At 43.9% G+C, this 19,888-nt stretch overlaps 1 protein-coding gene across 1 annotated transcript in view; it reads left to right on the top strand.

The window, feature by feature from the left end:
* Window positions 1–19,888, top strand: part of MDN1 (midasin AAA ATPase 1) — a 943,760-nt gene that overhangs the window by 841,719 nt on the left and 82,153 nt on the right. The window contains exons 88-89 of the mRNA XM_033936734.1: window positions 4,001–4,154; window positions 13,388–13,692. Of these exons, the coding sequence (XP_033792625.1) occupies window positions 4,001–4,154; window positions 13,388–13,692 (459 nt within the window). The remainder of the gene's footprint in view (window positions 1–4,000; window positions 4,155–13,387; window positions 13,693–19,888) is intronic.

Here is a 19,888-nt window from a genome sequence, read left to right as displayed (position 1 = left end):
TTTAATAAAACCGGGTCCTATTCCAAACCATTCTAGAGATTGATACATAAATTTCCATTCTACTCTATCAAATGCTTTTTCTGCATCCAAAGATAGCATAAAAGTTGGATCATTCATATTTTTTGCTAAATTTAAAGAGTGAAATGCTAATCTGGTGTTATGTGATGAGTGTCTTTTAGCAATAAATCCTGTTTGATGTACATCAATAATGAAAGGAAGAGCTTTTGCCAATCTTATTGCTAGTACTTTAGAAATTAATTTACCATCTACATTTAATAAGGAAATAGGCCTGTAATTTGAAACCAAGGTAGGATCTTTGTTTGGTTTTGGTAAGACAATAATTAATGAATCAGCCATAGTACCTGATATATTTCCATTATTCATTTGATATTGATACAATTTTAATAGATATGGTAAAATAATGTTTTGAAATGATTTATAAAATTCAACCGTATAACCATCACCACCCGGAGCGGATCCAACTCTAAGAGACTTCAATGCTGATTCTATTTCTTTTAAAGATATAGGTTCTTCTAAACTTCTTTTTATATGATCTGGAACATTTGGTCCAATAAATGAATTTAAAAATTTTTGTCCATCTTGTTCTTTATTTTCATAAGATTCAGAAGAATATAAATCTTTATAAAAATCAAGAAATTGTCTTAAAATGTCTTTATTGTTAGTGTGTGTATTACCTTGTATATCTTTAATTGCAATAATCTTGGATTTTCTTTTTTTTGCTTTAAGGAAATTTGCCAATAATTTTCCAGCTTTATTTGAATTTCCGTAAAATTGAACTTGTCTATTAAATAAATCTTTTCTCACAAATTGAGAAGAAATCTCATTATATTTAACTTTTAATTTTAATAAATCTTGTAATGTTTTATTTTCCCATTTTTCAATTAATTTATTTTCTAATAATTTAATTTGTTTTCCTAATTCAAGAAATTGTTTTTTATGTTGTTTATTAATATATGCTGAGTATGAAATAATATTCCCTCTCATCGTTGCTTTAAAAGCGTCCCATAAAATCTCAGCATTAATATTATCTGAATCATTAATTTGAAAAAATTCTTGTATTTTTAATTTAAATTCTTCGAGAAAATTTGAATCCGCTAAAAAAGTATTATTAAATCTCCAAATTGAATTTAAATGTTCAATATCATAATTTTGAAGATTAATCCACACACCAGCATGATCCGAAATTATAATAGGATCTATAACTGCTTTTATCACACGCTGCGCTAGGTTATTAGAAACAAATATATAATCAATTCGTGAAAAGGATTTGTGGACCTGAGAACAAAAAGAAAATTCCTGATCATTAAAATGAAGAATACGCCATATATCTACTAAATCACAAGATTGAATCAAATTATCTAAGCCTAAAGATTTCATAATTCTACTTGGTTTTTTATCCAAAATTGGATCCATTACAGCATTGAAATCTCCTGCTACTATTAAATTAGATGTAGCCAGTGGTAAAAGTAATTGTTGAATTTGTTTGAAAAACTCCATTTGATTCGTATTAGGAGCATATAAATTGAATAAATTCATGGTTGTATTTCCCAGATCCATTTCGACATGCACCCATCTACCTAAGGGGTCATAATTTATTAATTTGAAATTCGCATTGCATTTTTTGTTTATCAGAATAGCCACTCCAGCTTTTTTCTTTAAAGCCGGTGCAAATAAACATTTAGAAATCCAACCCCCAGATAATTTTTTAGATTCAGTTTCAGAAAGATGGGTCTCTTGTATGAAGTAGATATCCGCATTTTGATTTTTAAGGAACGATAATATTTTCTTTTTCTTAATAGGATGATTTAAACCATTGACATTCATAGAATAAATTTTTATATCCATCTTATTTGTCATTAAATTTTAACCAATATTCTATGATAATATACATGATTAGATCTCAGCACAATTAATATATATTGATTCCCATTCCCACCCTCTATTTTCCCTCCCGACCCTCCCACTATCAATGTTTGTCCTGGAACACACATTGGTCATGCAAAACCTAAATCCCCTCCCCCAGGCAACTAATCATTCATAAAAATATTCTCTAATTCAATACATTTCATATTTCTTTATCCACCTTATTATTCATTTAAACCTTCATTAAATCCCCTTGTATATTATAGTTCATATCAAATTTAATTTGATAAATCATATTAATCTTTTCAAGTCTTAGATATAAATAATATATTACCCCTTCAATAAATTAAATATATTTCATATAAGTTAAAATCAGATGTATTCAAATTTGTGGCAGATGTTTGAAACCTGTCCTGTACTACTTAATGTATTTGAATCTTGCTTAGCAATCTGAGCTGCCATAGGAGGTTGGAGCCTTGCATAAAACGTACTGTCTATGAAACTTGTGCAGCAAAAGAAAATTTGGTCTTGCTAATTTTCTTTCCTTGAGCCCCACCCGTTCAGTCCAGAATGGAGGTTTTGCTCCTCTTCCAGCAGATAGGGGCAGTGTATGCATGCTTGAGAACCCTTCCTTGGTGCTATGCAGACATTCTTAACTCAATATTTTCTATAGCAAAGGAAAGATAGCCCCCCTCCTTAAAAAATCACCCCAAAATAGAGGTTTCCAATGAGAAACATAACCAACTAAACTGAATTCCAGGCAAGATTCTGGAATCTTTCGTTTCAACTGAGCCCTCTCAAGACTCTTAATGGCCAGGCCATATAAAAAGCAAAGTGGGAGACCCAATCCACCATAATTCTCCATTCTGAGAGTCTGAGGCCTCCTCTTGTCTTTAGCCTGTCCAAGTCCACACACACCATGAATATCTGGATCAATTGCCATTAGTACCATGAGACCCAAATACATAACAAGTTGTGGTACAAGACTCATCTCTGAAGAGTCCATGGAGGAAACAAACAGGTCTCATTAAAGTCCAGTGTTGCAGCAGTGCATCCAACCTGGAGGATCCCCATTCTTTCTGGTAACTGAAGAGAGAACTTTTGATTCTGACCAATCAACATTAAGTCTTTGACTGGAATGCCCTAGTGGGCCTTGATTAGAAAAGAGGCTTCCTCAGCCAATTCTTATTTATTTGGATCCAGAAAATGCCTGCTTAAGAAATCTGCATGCCTGGCAGGAAGGGTACCCATTCCCTCCCACTGCCAGGGTCCCCCGCCTCCCCATACCTTTCCAATGAAGGCCAGCTGAAGAGCGCCTACTCCCTCCAGCTGGCAGACCCGCCTCTTTAAAATGGCTAGCTTCCCCATCCTGGGATGCACCTGGGTTGGGTCTAAGGCTCTCATTGACCCAGGCACTTAAGACCCCTCCCTATGCTATTATGCTAAGAATTGCCCATAAAATAAGTTACCCCTACTAAGGGCACTGCATCAACACGCCAGATTTTACTGGTGAATTTTGAGAATCTTCCCCTGAGTGAGTAGTGGCTTCACAGTGCCCTATATAGGACAAGGTTCGGTAGAAGGGCAAACCCCATCCACACTGGATTGGTCTGGAGGTCAATGATAACGTTAAAATATTTGTATTCTAACAATTTGCCTCCCCTCTTTATGATACCTTTTCTGTAAAGAATAAATATCTTTGCATTATTCTGCACATACTTAAGCACATTTCCTATCTGCCAGGTACAGTCCTGGCAACTGTAAAGGAAGGGATAAGCTTGAAATATTCTGTTGTTGACCTTTCTGCAAGATCTCAATTATACTTTGCTCAGATTTCACTGTATGCTCCAAACATATCCAGCTGTATTTTGATGGACTTTTAGGGAGTCATTAGGTACCATTTAAATTTTTGGTTCTGAAATTGATGTCAGACTTTTTAGGTACTGTGTTTATAGTGATGGTCTAACTTCAGGCAATCTTAAAAGTTGACATTTGATGACACTGAGGAGCCTTTTGAGAGTACCTGCTGCTTAAATCTCATCTGAGAATCTCAGAGGAGGTGTATGTTTTGGTTTTTTAATCTCTTTTTGGTTTTGTAATCTCTTCCCTCCCCTAGCATGAATATAATGAAAATGAAGTTGATCCATATCATGGCAATGAAGGGGAACATCCAGCCCCTGAGGATTTTGACCTTCCAGGGAACCTAAATCTGGAAAGCGAGGAGGAGAAGAATGAGAATGGAGACAGTGAAGGAGACAGTGAAGGAGAAGGTATGACAATAGACAGTTGGTGGTTCTCTTTTGAGCAGACTGGAGTAAAGTGGAAATGTATAGAGGCAGTGTGTATGAGAAAGAGAGGTGAAAAACAAGCTTATTCTTTATTGTAAGTTTTACGTTAAACACTTTAGTTGAATGTGCTTTAAAGGCATTTAAAAATCCCAATAAATGTAGAGAGTCTCAACAGTATTTATTTGTTGGAAGAGAGCTTTCTATGTACCATAATTCAAGCATTACATTGCATGCCGGGTCCTATACAACAAACAGCCTTCTGTCCTATAAATATTTGTTGCTAAGAAGGGTTTGATTGCAGGATTTAACTACCAAAAGAAAGTACAGGCAGTCCCAGGTTAAGAACAAGTTAACATTTTTAAAGCTGTTCTTAAGTCAGATTTGTATGTAACTCAGAACTTGTAGATTTTAAGATTCTTACTGCTCACCTCAGCTCCCAGCTCTCAAAAGGGCTGACTATCCCCCAGTGTTCCCTCTAAGGTACAGCATGCACAACCACACAACGTTCTTCATGTGGCCATGCAACATTCCTGAATCTGCAACAGGAGAAGTATAGGAGTTTATGCCACTGGAAATACTGCTCAGTGAAATCAAATGACACTGCAATCATGTTCTTAAGTATGAGTCATACTTAGGTGTCTGTAACTTGGGGACTGCCTGTACTGCACCTGTCTTATTTCGAAGGACATGACCAGCACTGATGTCCAGATCACTGTTTATCCTGCACATCCAAACATCAGGCCTATGCCAAGGCCTGGAAGACCTTTCAACTCTGGTGCACCAAAGATCATTTTCAATCTTTCATAGCTCCAATCCCTGTGGACCTAGCATTTTTCCAGGCTGGATTCGAAAAGGACATGGCATTGGTGTTTCTCAAAGTACAGGTGACAGGCCTCTCCTGATTTTGTGCTCGAGTAGAAAAAGTATTACTAGATTCTCATCCAGATGTAACCAGATTTTTAAAGGGAGCGCTCAGATTGCATCCTCTGATACATCAACCTGTTCATCATGGAATCTTAACATCGTTTTGAAGGGTCTCTTAGAAAATGACATGGTGACAAAATTCATCACTGTACCTGTCCCCATGGATAACCACAGGAAACCATCTCCATGTCATTTTTTTAAGGATAGAGAGTTGAAGCAGAATATGAATGGGCACAGCCACTGACCCTTAAGCCTTGTATTGAAGAATGCTGGTGTAGGAGGACTGAGGTTGAGAGTGACACTAAAGAATGACAAAGGATTGTTTCCCACGATTATCCACGGGGACGGTGATGAATTTTTTTACTGTGTCAGGCCCCACTACAAGCCTCTTAAAGAGGCATCCTTTCTGGATCTCATAATGAAGACAGTCTTTCTGGTTGCAGTAGTCTCAGTGAGAAGAGTCTTGGAATTGCAGGTGCTGTCATGCAGGGAACCATATCTCAGGAACACAGAGGCTGGAATTTATGTGCGCATGGTACCTTCCTTTCTACTGAAGATTGTTTCAGCTTTTCACATTAACAAAGAAGTTTGTTTATCCACTATTCATTTTACGATTTCGGCTAAGCAAGATAAGATATTACTGAGTCTGGATGTACATAGGGTCTTACTCTACTATCTAGAAAGGACCAATGACTTTTGCCTTTCTGATCATCTTTTTGTTTTAACCCAGGTGTGTCAAAGTCCCTCCTCGAGGGCCACAATCCAGTTGGGTTTTCAGGATTTCCCCAATGAATATGCATGAGATCTATTTGCATGCACTGCTTTCATTGTATGCTAATAGATCTCATGCATATTCATTGGGGAAATCCTGAAAACCCGACTGGATTGCGGCCCTCAAGGAGGGACTTTGACACAACTGTTCTAACCAGTCAATCAAGATGAGGCAGACCAGCTTCTAAGACATCTATTTGTGGGAGAAGACCCAGGCAGTTCTGCCCATAGAGATCTATAGAGTAGCTACTTGGTTTACTCTACATACCTTTACAAAATTCTACAGAGTGGACGAGGCGGCTCAGGAGGACACCGCTTTTAGGTCTTTGGTCTTACAAGAAGACTCATCTGTCCCACCCTAAACGTCTGATACTGCTTTGGTACATCACCTATCATAGAGACTCCTATGTTTATGTAACAGAATGGAAGATTAGGTTCTTACCTGGATAATCTTCTTTATGTTAATACACGTAGGAGTCTGTACAGTCCGTCATGTGAGTTTTTGTTAAATACACCTGCTTACTACCTTGGACAGGTCCACCATAATCCAGAAATGGAGATCTTATTCTGTCAGATGGATGAACATATAGTCATTAATGGCAAATAAAGTGATCAGTTTGTTGCTTTTTTGAGCTCTATATGTGTTGCACACAGCGACTCGTTTCATACACCTACATTACAACTTTATCTTAACTATTGTTCTTTTCATGAATTACAAAGCAGAACAAAGATGTATTGTTATCACCAGGGAAGCTCCCGGTGCCCCTCCTGAGTTCTTCTGTTGTAGTGATGATTGACTGCTTAGGTACAAACTAAAGAGGGTACCCCAGTCTACTGGGGAAATAGATGGAGTTGAAAATATGTGGTTGAAATTCTTCTACAACAGCAACTTGTGACCAGGGGATATTCACCCATCATATAGACTCCTATATGTGTTAACAGAAAATAGATTATCCGAGTAAGAACCTCATCTTCCATGATAATCAGTTAAGAATCTGCCTGAAGTACTTTGCCAAAGGTTTTCAGTAAATTCCTAAACATAGAAGGCTCTGAACACAAAAATATAAGAAGCTAGTTCCAGAGATCAGGGGCTATCACATTATACATGGATCTTCTAAAGGTCATCAGTGAGACCTGGTGAAAAGAAACAGTAAACAAATGTTGCTGAGCAGAGCACAGTGAATGAGAAAAGGCATAGGGACTTGGATATTGAGAAAAAAATTCAGGGATCTCCAAATGGAAAATTGTAAAGGGGGGAGGGAGTTGGAAATAATGTTACATATTATGTTATACTATGATATATAATATATGTATATTTTTATTGAAAATATGATGAAGGATGGGTGGTAGGGGGGGTTATTGATTTTACCAGATGTTTATATGGCAGATATCAAAGTGCTATTCTGGAATAATTTGTTGTAATATACTCTTTTGTGCACTTGTTGTTTAATTTGAAAACAAATAAAAAATTACCAAAGGAAAATTGTATGAACTAAGACCAGGATTTTGGACTGAATCCAATATGTAATTGATAATGTTCCTCTTTCAATAGAGAGGTGACATGATCATATTTCTCCCCCCTCCCCCCAAAAAAAGCAACTTCACCTCTGTATTCTGCACTAATGGCAGTCTCTTAATTTTCTTATGGCATAAACCCTGAAATAGTGAATTATCCCAGGACAAGCAGGCAGCATATTCTCTACATGTGGGTGACATCACCGACGGAGCCCCCTAGCGGATGTTTTTGCAAGCGGACTTGCTCGAAGACCTTCAGGCTTGCGATTGGCCTCCGCATGCGCGCGTGCCCTCCTGCCCTGCCTAGGGCATGCGTCTCCTCAGTTCTATGTTTTCCATGGAGCCAGAAGCACTGCTCCCTTGCTTCACACAATATTGTTGTCCCTCTAGCACCGCGGCTTGTTTGGTTAGTTCCTGTTGAGTCACTGTGCTCGCGTCTTTCATTTATTTTCATTTTTTCCAGTTTGTATAATTTTGACTGGGTTCCCGGTCTTTCTCTAGCCGCCTGGCCTCGCAGGGCCGCAGCCGTCTTGTTTTTTTATGTCCCGGCCTCGTTTCTGGCTTTAAAAACTGTACTAAGTGTAACCGGGTTATCTCTATCACCGATCCTCAACGTTGGTGTGTGGAGTGCCTGGGTGCTGAGTTGTGTCCCCATTGTGCGACTTTGCAACCGCGGGCTCTTCATCGCAGGGTGGCTAAGATTCTTCAACTCTTTAGCCCATGGATCCTGCGGGACAGGCCTTGAGCTCGTCCTTGGCGCCCTTGTTGGGTGCCTCGACCTCGAAGGCTCCGGCCTCGGCCCCTCCTGCTACCCTGGGCTCGGTAAGTCTCCTCTTTCCTCCTCAGGTGTGCCAGCAAAGGAGCCTACCTCAGAGTCTCATGTCAGCGCCGCCTCATCGGCGTCTTCGAGACATCACTCTAAGCATGACTTCTCACATAGGGAATACTCTTCTGAGCCGCCGGTGACCTTTCGGGGGTCCAGGCCAGGGGCCCGTTTTTCCCCCACTACTGCGGCAAGGCTCGTCTCTTCTAAAAGACCCCAGTCTTCCCCGCTCTGTCGGGGCAGGTCTCCGGCCTCGAGGCCATCCAGACATATGCTTGTCCTCGAGTTGGATTCTAGTGTATGTTCCCCATCGAGGCGATTGCCAGCCTCTAAGGAGCCTTCTTCGAAGCCGGTTGGGGAATTCTCCTTTACCCCTTCTTCTCCGGGGCTTCGCCAGCAGATCCCTCGGAGCCCGGGGTCTTCCCCGGTCCATCTGGAACGGGACCATTCCTCGACGCTCCCTAGACGCCTTAGTCGAACCTCTTCGGTCTCCCGTTCATGGGACTCTGAGGCCCCGGCTTATTATTCCAGGGAGGTTTCTCCCTCTTTCTCACCCGCACCCAGGTCCTGGTCGGAGTCTCCCCCAGAAGATGAATCTTCTTCTCGGACATCCTCCTTTTCTCATTTCATCTCTGGCATGGGCAGAGCTTTGGACTTGGATCTTCAGTCCGACTCCCGCTTTACCCAAGAATACCTGGCGGAAATGGGAGTTGACTGTCCACCTCGTGAGGCGCTTTGCCTTCCTTGGCATCAGGTTCTCCAACAGACATTTCTATGGAACCTGGAGACACCATATGCGGTCACAGCTAATCCCTCCAAGTTGGAGTCCCGTTACCGAACAATCCCGGTGAAAGAGTTTGAAAGTGCTCAGCTTTCCCACCAATCCTTGGTGGTTGAGTCTTCTTTGAAGAAGTCTAACCCCTCGAAGGTTTATGCTGCCGTCTCCCCCGGGCAGGAAGGGCCATACAATGGACAAATTTGGTTGCCGCCTTTATCAGAATTCGATGATGACGAACCGTGTCCTACTTCCGGTTCTGTGTGGACGCCCTCCATTCGTTCCGATAGATCGTGCCAGAGCCTCGATATCAGGAGTTTCGTCTCCTTGAAGATACCCTCTCCCAGCTCCGCCTGTAAATGTTTCAGGCCTCTTAGACGCCTTTGAGTTGTCCTCAATAGTTACAGCCTTTGCGATCACCATGCGTCGCCTCGCTTGGCTCCGGATTGTGGATATGGATCCGAATCTACAGATCTTCTTGCCAATCTCCCGTGTGGGTCATGAGCTCTTCGATGATTCCATCGAGGCCGCCACGAAGCTCCTCTCGGACCACGAGTGGTCCTTCGCCTCTCTAGTGAAACCTAAACCGAAGGTTCCCCCGGCTCAACCTTATAAAATTCCTCTCTGGAGGTATCCACAAAAGTCTATCCCTGCCTTCTCTCGGCCTCCTTCGAAATGGCACCAGCAGCAGCAGCAACGTCAGGCTAAGGCCCAGCTGCCGGCCCCGGCTAAGCCCGGGCTGTCTTTTTGACAATCCCAGTATGAGCCTTGGGGCTCTCTTCCTCATGGGCCTTTCCCATCGGGGGTCGCCTCCATCATTTCTATTCCCAGTGGCAGAGTCTTACCACCGACAGTTGGGTGCTGTCTATCATCCAGGATGGGTACTCCCTTCACTTCAGTCAAGTGCCCCCGGACATGCCTCCACGAGAGTTTCCTGCTGCTCAGTCACAGCTGCCTCTCCTTCTTCAGGAGGTTCGAGCCCTTCTTCGCCTCCGGGCGGTCGAGGAAGTTCCACCGGACTAGAGGAACACCATTTTTTATTCCCGGTACTTTCTTACCCCAAGAAGACGGGAGATCTGCGCCCGATCCTGGACCTCTATGCTCTGAATAAGTTTCTGGTCAGGGAAAGGTTCAGAATGCTCACCCTTCCTATGTTGTACCCCCTCCTGGACGAGGGGGACTGGCTGTGCTCGCTAGACCTCAAAGAGGCGTACATGCACATTCCTATACACCTGGCCTCTCGCCGGTATTTGAGATTCTGGGTGGGGGATCTCCATCTCCAGTATCATGTTCTTCCCTTCGGCCTGGCGGCCTCGCCGAGGGTCTTCACGAAGTGTCACGTGGTGGTAGCTGCGACCCTTCGTCTCCGCAGCCTGCAAGTGTTTCCCTACCTCGACGACTGGCTGATCAAAGCGTCGTCTCCCCACAAAGTCCTGCGAGCAACGACGCAAACAATCTTGCTCCTTCAGAGCCTTGGCTTCGAGGTGAACTTTCCCAAGTCCCACCTCTGCCCGTCCCAGTCTCTCGAGTTCATTGGAGCGGTCCTGGACACGGTTCGTCTCCGCTCCTTCTTGCTTCGGCCTCGTCAGGAGGCCCTTGTCCATTTGTGTAGGAGGGTGACCCATCTGTCCTCGGTTCCGGCTCGGCTCATGATGGTCCTCCTAGGTCACATGGCCTCAATGGTTCACGTGACTCCTTTTGCCAGTCTTCACCTCTGTATTCCTCAATGGACTCTGGCGTCCCAGTGGAACCAGGATCAGGATCCTGTCTCTCGACTCATTGTCGTGACTCCTTTGTTGAAGCAGTCTCTCCATTGGTGGATGCTCTCCTCCAATCTTTCCAGAGGTTTTCTATTCCATGCTCCTCCGCAAAAGGTCCTTATGACGGACTCATCGACCTACACTTGGGGGGCCCATCTGGACGGCCTTCGCACTCAGGGTCTCTGGTCCAGTGCCGACAGACTTTGTCACATCAATCTGCTGGAGCTTTGAGCGATCTTCCTCGCCCTGAAAGCTTTTTGTCACCTGCTTCGCGACCGAGTGGTGCTGGTCCGCATGAACAACCAGGTCGCCATGTATTATATCAACAAGCAGGGGGGTACGGGATCCCTGTCCCTGTTCCAGGAGGCACTACGGCTCTGGGATTGGGCCATCCGCCGCAACATATTCCTTCAGGGTCAGCAGAATTGTCTGGCGTAAAGGTTGAGCCGTCTTCTGCAGCCTCACGAGTGGTCTCTCCACTCCGTAACCCTGCGTCAGGTGTTTGCTTTTTGGGGGACTCTAGATGTCGATCTGTTCGCATCCCCCCTCAATCACAAGTTACCCCGCTTCTGCTCCAGGGTTTACACCCCTCTCAGGATCGAAGCGGATGCCTTCCTTCTGGATTGGATGAACGAGTTCCTGTATGCGTTCCCTCTGATCCTGAAGACTCTCGTCAGGCTCAAGTCTTCGCATGCCACCATGATTCTGATAGCTCCTCGGTGGCCCCGACAACCTTGGTTCTCCCTTCTGTTGCAACTCAGTTCCAGGGAGCCTCTTCCTCTGCCTATTTTTTCTTCTCTGCTTACACAGAGTCAGGGTTCTCTGCTTCATCCCAATCTCCAGTCTCTGCACTTAACAGCTTGGTTCCTCGAGACTTGATGCCCCAGTTCCAGTTCTCCCAGCCTGTGCTGGATGTCCTGGAGGCGTCTCAGAAGGAGTCCACTCGCCAATGTTACCATCAGAAATGGACCCGCTTTTCTTCCTGGTGTGCTACTCGACAGCTGGAGCCTCTGTCCGCCTCCTTATCTGCTGTCCTGGATTATCTGTTGCACTTGTCTGGTGCTGGCCTCAAGTCCTCTTTGGTTCGAGTCCACCTCAGTGCTATCGCAGCTTTTCATCAGCCGATTAATGGGAAGCCTAACTTGGCTCATCCTGTGGTTTCCCACTTCATGAAAGGCCTTTTCCACGTTCATCCGCCCCTTAAACCTCTTCCGGTGGTTTGGGATCTTAACATGGTCCTTGCCCAATTGATGAAATCCCCCTTCGAGCCGCTGGCGCGGGCTCACTTGAAGTTTCTTACTTGGAAAGTGGTGTTTCTTATTGCTCTCACTTCTGCCCGCCGAGTCAGTGAGCTTCAGGCCTTGGTTGCGGACCCACCTTTCACGATAAGGTGGTCCTCCGTACCTATCCTAAGTTCTTGCCTAAGGTTGTGTCTGAGTTTCACATCAACCAATCTATTGTTCTTCCTGTGTTTTTTCCGAAGCCCCATTCTCACCCTGGAGAGGTAGCTCTGCATTCTCTTGATTGTAAGCATGCGCTGGCCTTCTACTTGAAGCGCACCGCTCCTCATCGTTCTGTTCCCCAGCTGTTCCTCTCTTTCGATCCTAATCGCATGGGTTGCTCTGTTTCTAAGCGGACCATTTCTAACTGGTTGGCCGCTTATATCTCTTTCTGTTAAGCTCAGGCTGGTCTCTCCCTGCCGGTTCGAGTCACAGGCCACAAGGTCCAAGCGATGGCGGCGTCTGTTGCTTTCCTCCGCTCGACTCCCATCGAGGAAATCTGTAAGGCTGCCACTTGGTCCTCGGTTCATACATTAACCTCGCATTACTGTCTGGATGCTTTCTCCAGGCGTGATAGCCATTTCAGCCAATTTGTTTTGCAAAATCTTTTTTCCTAACTTGCCAACTCTCCCTCCATCCCTTTTTAGTTAGCTTGGAGGTCTCCCACATGTAGAGAATATGCTGCCTGCTTGTCCTGGGATAAAGCACAGTTACTTACCATAACAGGTGTTTTCCAGGGACAGCAGGCAGATATTCTCTCAACCCACCCACCTCCCCGTGGTTATAAGAACATAAGAACATAAGAAGCGCCATCTCCGGATCAGACCTTCGGTCCATCAAGTCCGGCGATCCGCACACGCGGAGGCCCCGCCAGGTATACACCTGGTTTATTTATAGCCACCATATCTTTATATGCCTTTCTCAAGGAGATATGCATCTAGTTGGCTTCTTTGCTTGCTATCTGAACTGAGGACACGCATGCCCTAGGCAGGGCAGGAGGGGCTCGCGCCCATGCGCAGGCCAATCGCAAGCCTGAAGGTCTTCGAGCAAGTCTGCTTGCGAAAACGTCCGTTAGGGGAGTCCATCGGTGACGTCACCCACATGTAGAGAATATCTGCCTGCTGTCCCTGGATAATACCTGTTACGGTAAGTAACTGTGCTTTACAGTAATCCATATGTACAAGGACTATGATACATACAAGACAAAATGGGTGGGATAAGAGAGTTCTAAGGGAACTGGTACTTTTCTAGTATTTGTCCAACAAACATTTTTTTATTTTAATTTTTTTGTTTCTTTGGGTTTTATAGGTGTCACAGGTTACAACACAAAGCCTAATTATGAGCTATGCTGCTTTTTCTTCCCACAGAACAGAATCCATATGAGATTGAAGAGAAGTCAATGGAATTAGAAACTGCCTATAGTGGTGAAAACGAGGAATCTGGAGAAAACAAGCCCGAAGATCAAGAATCGGAGCAAGCCAAAGAAGGAACCACCGAAAATGATGCTGAGGATGAGACTGATACTGGGCAGCAAAATAATGACCCAAAAGAAACTGCAGAAACCCCCAGGGAAAATGATGATGAAGAACAAGCTAATGTAGAAGATGAACAAAAACCATCTGTCGAGGATGAAGAGAAGGGGACTCCTGCTGACCAGGGCCTTCAGTATCAGGTATGATGTTCCCTTGGCAGACTAGAGCATTAGTTTATAGAATAAATATTTCCATTTTTAGAAAATGATGTACTTGGGTTTTGTGGTGAAACAAGGGGTTTTGAGAGCACTTTGTTTTACCTGGGAGTTTTTCTCACTGAGACCTTCCTACCCTTACATACAAGGGACCACCTTTGCAGAGCCAATTGGATGGTTCTCTTTTATGTCAAAGGAGTTAAACTTGTCCCCTTGACACAAAATTTAAGGCATTTCAGCCCAGATTCTGTGCCGATCATGTGTCAGTCACACCATGGTGCTGTTTAGATAATCACGTCTTTGGGTAAGGTATGCACTGAAATTTAGGCCAGGGTTTTCAAGGCCTACATTTCCGGCACCTAACTTTAATGTGAATCGAGTCTATGGAGGCGCTTTACGGCGCCTAAAGCCACTTCCGGCCACTTAGGCATTGTAAAGTGTCTCCATAGGCGTTATTCCAGCACCAATTTTTTAGGCGCCTTGAAAATTATTTTAAAAGGTCTTTTAAATGACGTTTTGCATTTAGGTGCTTTTTATAGAATATGGTATGGACCTGCTTGTCTTTCTGAACACTAGATAGTTAAAGTAAATCTTCATTAAACACCCCCCACACAATCTTTTTACAAAAGTGCAGTTTTTGGCACCAGCTGCAGCGGTAATAGCTCTGATGCTCATAGAATTCCTATGGGCATAAGAGCTGTTACTGCTGCGGCCGGCACTAAAAAACGCGCTACGCTTTTGTAAAAGGTGGATAAGTAATGATTATTGTTTTGATCTTTGTTCCTTTTTCCTGTATTGGCTGTAACTCTTATAGTTCACTAAGATTTATTTTGCTAATAAAGTATTATTTTTCATTGTTTTGTACAAAAAGATTCATTCTTTCTGGTATAATCTTCAGTGTTCTCCCCAAAAATTTTTTCCAGCCGGGTGGCATGAAAAAGTAGCCGGGTGGGGCGGGACAGGGAAATTTGCTGGTGGGGAAAATTAAGGGATCCTTTTACTAAGCTGCAATAGCGTTTTTAGCGTGTGCAGAATTGCTGCGCTACACGGCTAGAACTAACGCCAGCTCAATGTTGGCGTTAGTGTCTAGCATGTGCGGCAATTCTGCGTGAGCTAAGCATGCGGTAAAACCGCTATCGCAGCTTAGTAAAAGGAGCCCTAAATGTGTACTATTTGTATTAGTTAATTATTATTAGTTATTTTCCAATGCTCAATATGGCAGCCTTTCTTAAGGTTTGATACTTGTTCCATAATATATATGTTAAATTTAAGAAGTATCCAATTCTAGAAGTGAATAATTAGATATTTGCCCTCTTTCAAATTGTATAGAGCAGCGTCTCTCAAACTTTTTTAACTCTGGCACACTAAACGGAGCAAATGTTTTTTGTGGCACATAAATGCAGCAAATTTTTTTCATGGCTGGAAAAAATTTCTGGGGAGAACACTGATGCCCTTAGTTTTCAAGGTCCAATCACGTCAAAGAATGATGCTTATCTGGGCAGTTGTATAATAAAAAGAATGGATAAGATAACATGAGAAGTTAAATTGTCATGAATCGGAGGGATACATACCCTGTAGGTCCTAAAAGCAGGCTTGTGGATTAGATATAAACTATGAAGGCAGTGGCATACCTAGCATATGTGACACCCGAGGCCCATCATTTTTTGACACCCCCCCATCTGTATGAAAAACATAATTTTTAGTAACAATCCACACATCACACAAGAGTGTACCTAGGAAAAGGCAGCATCTTACATATTGCAGTGAGCAGTACATCAATACACCCATTGTAAAACTAAACAAGCCAGACTAGTACAGATCAATCCTACACAGTCAATCCAAACTGAAAACCATGTCTTTCGAACACACCTTCGCCTAGTATGGAATGTGTAATCACAAACTAACCCCTCTCCCTTTTACAAAACTGTAATGTGGTTTTTAGCCATGGTGGTAACAGTTCAGACTCTCATAGAATTCTGAGCAATTACCACCATGGCCGGTGCTAAAAAAAACGCTCTACAGTTTTGTAAAAGGGGGGATAAAATAGAAAAACGTAGACAAAGGTTAAATTGAACCACCAAGAAGCTGGACTCTGCATACAATGCAACACCACAGAAACAGCGATGCATCTCCCCTAAAGCAAAAAAAATAAATAAATATAATTTTTTTATACATTGGCTTCTCTGGTTTCTGCTTTCCTCATAGTCTTGACACTCTCTTCCTTTCATCCACTGTCCACCCTCTCTCTGCCCCTTCTATATGGCATCTTCTCTCCTTGTATTCCCCTTCCATCTCTCCCTTCACTCCTATTATTCTGGCATCCATCTTCTTCCCTTCCCTCCTTCAATGGTCTGGCATCTCTCTCCTCTTCTTCCCTTCCCTCTCCCACACCCCCATGGTCTGGCATTTCACTCTCTCCTCTCCCTTCCCCCCACTTCCATCAGCATCTGCCCCCTTTCTTTCCCTCCAACCCAATTCCATCCAGTATCCTTCCCCCCTTATGTCTCTCTCTCCTTTCCCTGCACACCAATTCCATCAGCATCTGCCCCCTTTCTCTCCCTCCACCACCCTTCCATACCACACTGACCTCCTTTTTCTCCCTCCACCACCCTTCAATACTCCTCTCTCCCTCCAAACCAGCAAGGTCCCATGATGATTGCTTCTGTTGCCTCTGTCTCTGGAAGATATAAGTGATGTTGGAGGGGGTGGGCCGGCAGACACAGGGAATTGCAGCAAGGTTCCACAATGACTGCAGCTGCCGGTCCTCCCCTTCCGACGTCACTTACGTCTTCCGGAGGCAGAGGCGGCAAATGCAGTCATCGTGGGACCTTCCTGCACTTCAGTGCGGCTGCTGACTCTGCTTCAGAATAAGTACAGCAGCCATGCTGAGGTGCAGGTGCCATTTAGAGCAGCTTGGAAGGTTCTGGATCCAGCCGGCTGTGTACCTCCCTAGGGCTGGCACCCTGGGGCGGTCTGCCACTGTATGAGGGGACAAAAAATAATAGAAAGAATGGATAACTTGACCGATTTAGACATGTCATACAATTATACCCACAAAAATACATCATAAAATGTAATTCTAAACTCAAAAGACTCTAGACGAAAAGCAGACTATAGAAAGGAAACCAGAAAAGACCAAACCCGTAGTACTAAGATCCAAATGCTAAAATCGGACATGTCCATTACAAAGAGACGTGTGGATCACCACAAATTATAATGAGTGAGTCTTTAAAATATGAGACGGTAACGGATAGCCAGACCAGGTGAACAGAAGTGACAAATACTGGAGCCAAAACCAGAGCACCGTGATGAAACTTGAATATGGATACCTTGCATTTCTTGGCGTTGAAGCCCAGCTGCCAGGTAGATGACCAACGTTCCAACAAAAACAGGTCCTGCGTCATACTATCGTGTAAATCGGAGCCGCTCACTATGTTACCTACTTTGGCGGCGTCAGCGAATAGTGTTATTTTACCTTGAAGCCCCTGAGTCAGGTCCCCTATGAATAAGTTGAAAAGGAGCGGGCCCAAGACTGAGCCCCGCGGTATTCCACTTGTCACTTCTGACTTTTTAGAGAGGGTACCGTTAACCACAACCCTCTGAAGTTTACCATTGGCTATTTTTTGGGCTTGCGAGCTACTTTTAAAATGACCAAGTCAAAATGATCTACCAACAATAAAATTTTTTTTAAAAACCACAAATCACACTGTACGCAGAGAAAATGTTAATAATCATTCCTATTCCGGGGTTTTCTCAAAGAGGTCAAAGCAGATGACTCTATGCACTGTCACCTCACTAACAACCATACAAAAATAGACAAATATACCCCCCTCCCTTTTTACTAAACCACGATAGCAGTTTTTAGTGCAGGGAGCTGCACTGAATGCCCAGCGCTGCTCTTGACGCTCATAGGCTCCCTGCGCTAAAAAACACTATTGCGGTTTAGTAAAAGGGGACCATAGTGTAAAATATTGACAGCAGATATAAATTCAGACACATTTTGATCAGTAAATTTAAAATAAAATCATTTTTCCTACCTTATTGTCTGGTGATTTCATGAGTCCCTGGTTGCACTTTCTTCTTCTGACTGTGCATCCAATCTTTCTTCCCTTCTTTCAGCCTAAATGCTTCCTCTCCTCCTGACCTCATTCCCCTCCCCCCAACTTTTTCTCCCTCTCTTCCTGCCATTTCTTTCTTTCTCTCTTCATGCCCCCTGTCTTTTTTTCTGTTTCTCTTCCTGCCCTCTTACTTTCTTTCTCCTTGCCCTCCCCCAAGCCACTGCCAATGTCACTGCCATCGGGGAACAGGCCCCAAAGCTGCTGGCCACTGCCCCTCCCCCAAGCTCTCCCTACTTCGGGCCGACCAGCATTCCTCTCCCTGATGTCAATTCTGCCGTCGGAGAAGAAGGCTGATCGGCCCAAGATCACAATCGATTGGGGGAAATGCTGCCGGGTCCTGCCTTCGCGGAAACTGAAAGTAGGCAGGACCTGGCAGCAAGAAGAGCAAATGGAAAACTTCACTGACCTGTCTCCCACCTTAGCCCGTAGTGAATTTATGCTTCGGGGATCTAACGTGCGTGCCGGCTTCCCTTCTCTTCCCTCCCCCCACCCGGACATAACTTCCGGTTTCGGAGGGAAGAGAAGGGAAGCCGGCACATATGCGTTAAAGCCCCGGAGCATAAGTTTGCTACGGGCTAAGGTGAAATCTTCAAGCCGGCTTTTTTTTTTTTTTTTTTTATGTTGAGCAGCAGCGGAGGCAGCAGAATTTAGCTGGGCGGTCATCTAAATTACCCGGGCGGACCGCCCAGCTGAAAGGCCCTAGGGAGAACACTGAGATCCTCATATTCCGAATAACTACTGGCCAGTATCAAACCTTCTATTTCTTTCAAAACTACCATACTTGAGAGAAAGGTATTCAACCAACTTCAAACTCATGTTGAATCAGTTAATGCATTGCATCCTGCGATAGCAATTCTGCCACAGCAAATGCACCTGAAGCCTATAGGAATTGAATGGACTAAATAGTGCACTACTGTAGCTTTGTAAAAGGGGCCCTTACTGAGTGAACTCCATAGTCACCTAGACCAGTGTTTCTCAAATTCTTTAAGCCAAGTACACCCTAAGTCTAACAAATACCAACCAAGTACCCCAGCCCAAGCTCCGCCTCTGACCCCACCCCCATTATAGTACTAATTGTAATGTAATTTTTTCCATTCATTTTTCATGTACACACAATATAATCTTATTAATTCATAATGGTAACCACAAAATAAAAACAAAACCACAAAGCACACTGTACGCTGAGAAAATGTTAATCATTTACATTTGGGGGAGTTTCAAAGAGGTCATGGCAGATATGCAGTCAGTAACAACTATAGAAATAGACAAATTTAGTGCAAAATATAGGCAGCAGATTATAAATTCTCAAAACTGACACATTTCAATCACAAAATTGAAAATAAAATCATTTTTCGTACCTTTGTTGTCTGGTGATTTAAATAGTTTCTGGTTGGACTTCCTTCTGACTGCATTTCTTTCTTTCTGCCTCTTGCATCCTTCCTCTCCTCTGGACCTCAATCCCTTCCCCAACCAACATCTCTGTCTCTCCATGAGTTCAACTTTTCTTCCTCTCTCTTCCACCCCTATTGGCAACATGCATCTCTCTGTTCTTCCTCAGTGACTCTCCCCCTCCATCTCTTCTGTCTGCACCTCCCATAGTCCAGCATCTGCCTCCTGTCTTTCCACTTTGGTCCAGGCCTCTCTCTCTGTCTTTCTTCTGCTTACAACCCCCACCCCACCCCTCCACCCCCACCCCCAATGTCCAGCATTTGTTCTCCTTTCTTCTGGGTCTTTCTCTGCCTCTCTCTCTCTCTCTCCTTCCTTCGTTCCTCCCTCTGTTTAGAATCTTTTCCAGTCTTTCTCTCTTCCCTCTATACACCCCTAAGTCCAACATTTGCCTCCCTCTCTTCTGCCTCCCCTTTGTTTCAGGTTTCTCCCTCTCTCTATCTTCCTCCTGCTAACATTTTGGGTCCTCCCACCTTTGTAGCAGGGGAGGGAATGAGAGAGAGATGGATACATGTTGCCAATGGGGGGCGGAGGAGAAAGGAAGAAAAGCTGGACTCAGAGGGACTCCAGAAATACATTCACAGATTCGCAAAACAGGTTAAAATTCAAAACAAACA

The sequence above is a fragment of the Geotrypetes seraphini genome, chromosome 3 (assembly GCF_902459505.1).
Source record: "Geotrypetes seraphini chromosome 3, aGeoSer1.1, whole genome shotgun sequence".
In the NCBI taxonomy this organism is placed as follows: Eukaryota; Metazoa; Chordata; class Amphibia; order Gymnophiona; family Dermophiidae; genus Geotrypetes; species Geotrypetes seraphini.
This window is presented reverse-complemented; position numbering and strand designations above follow the sequence as displayed.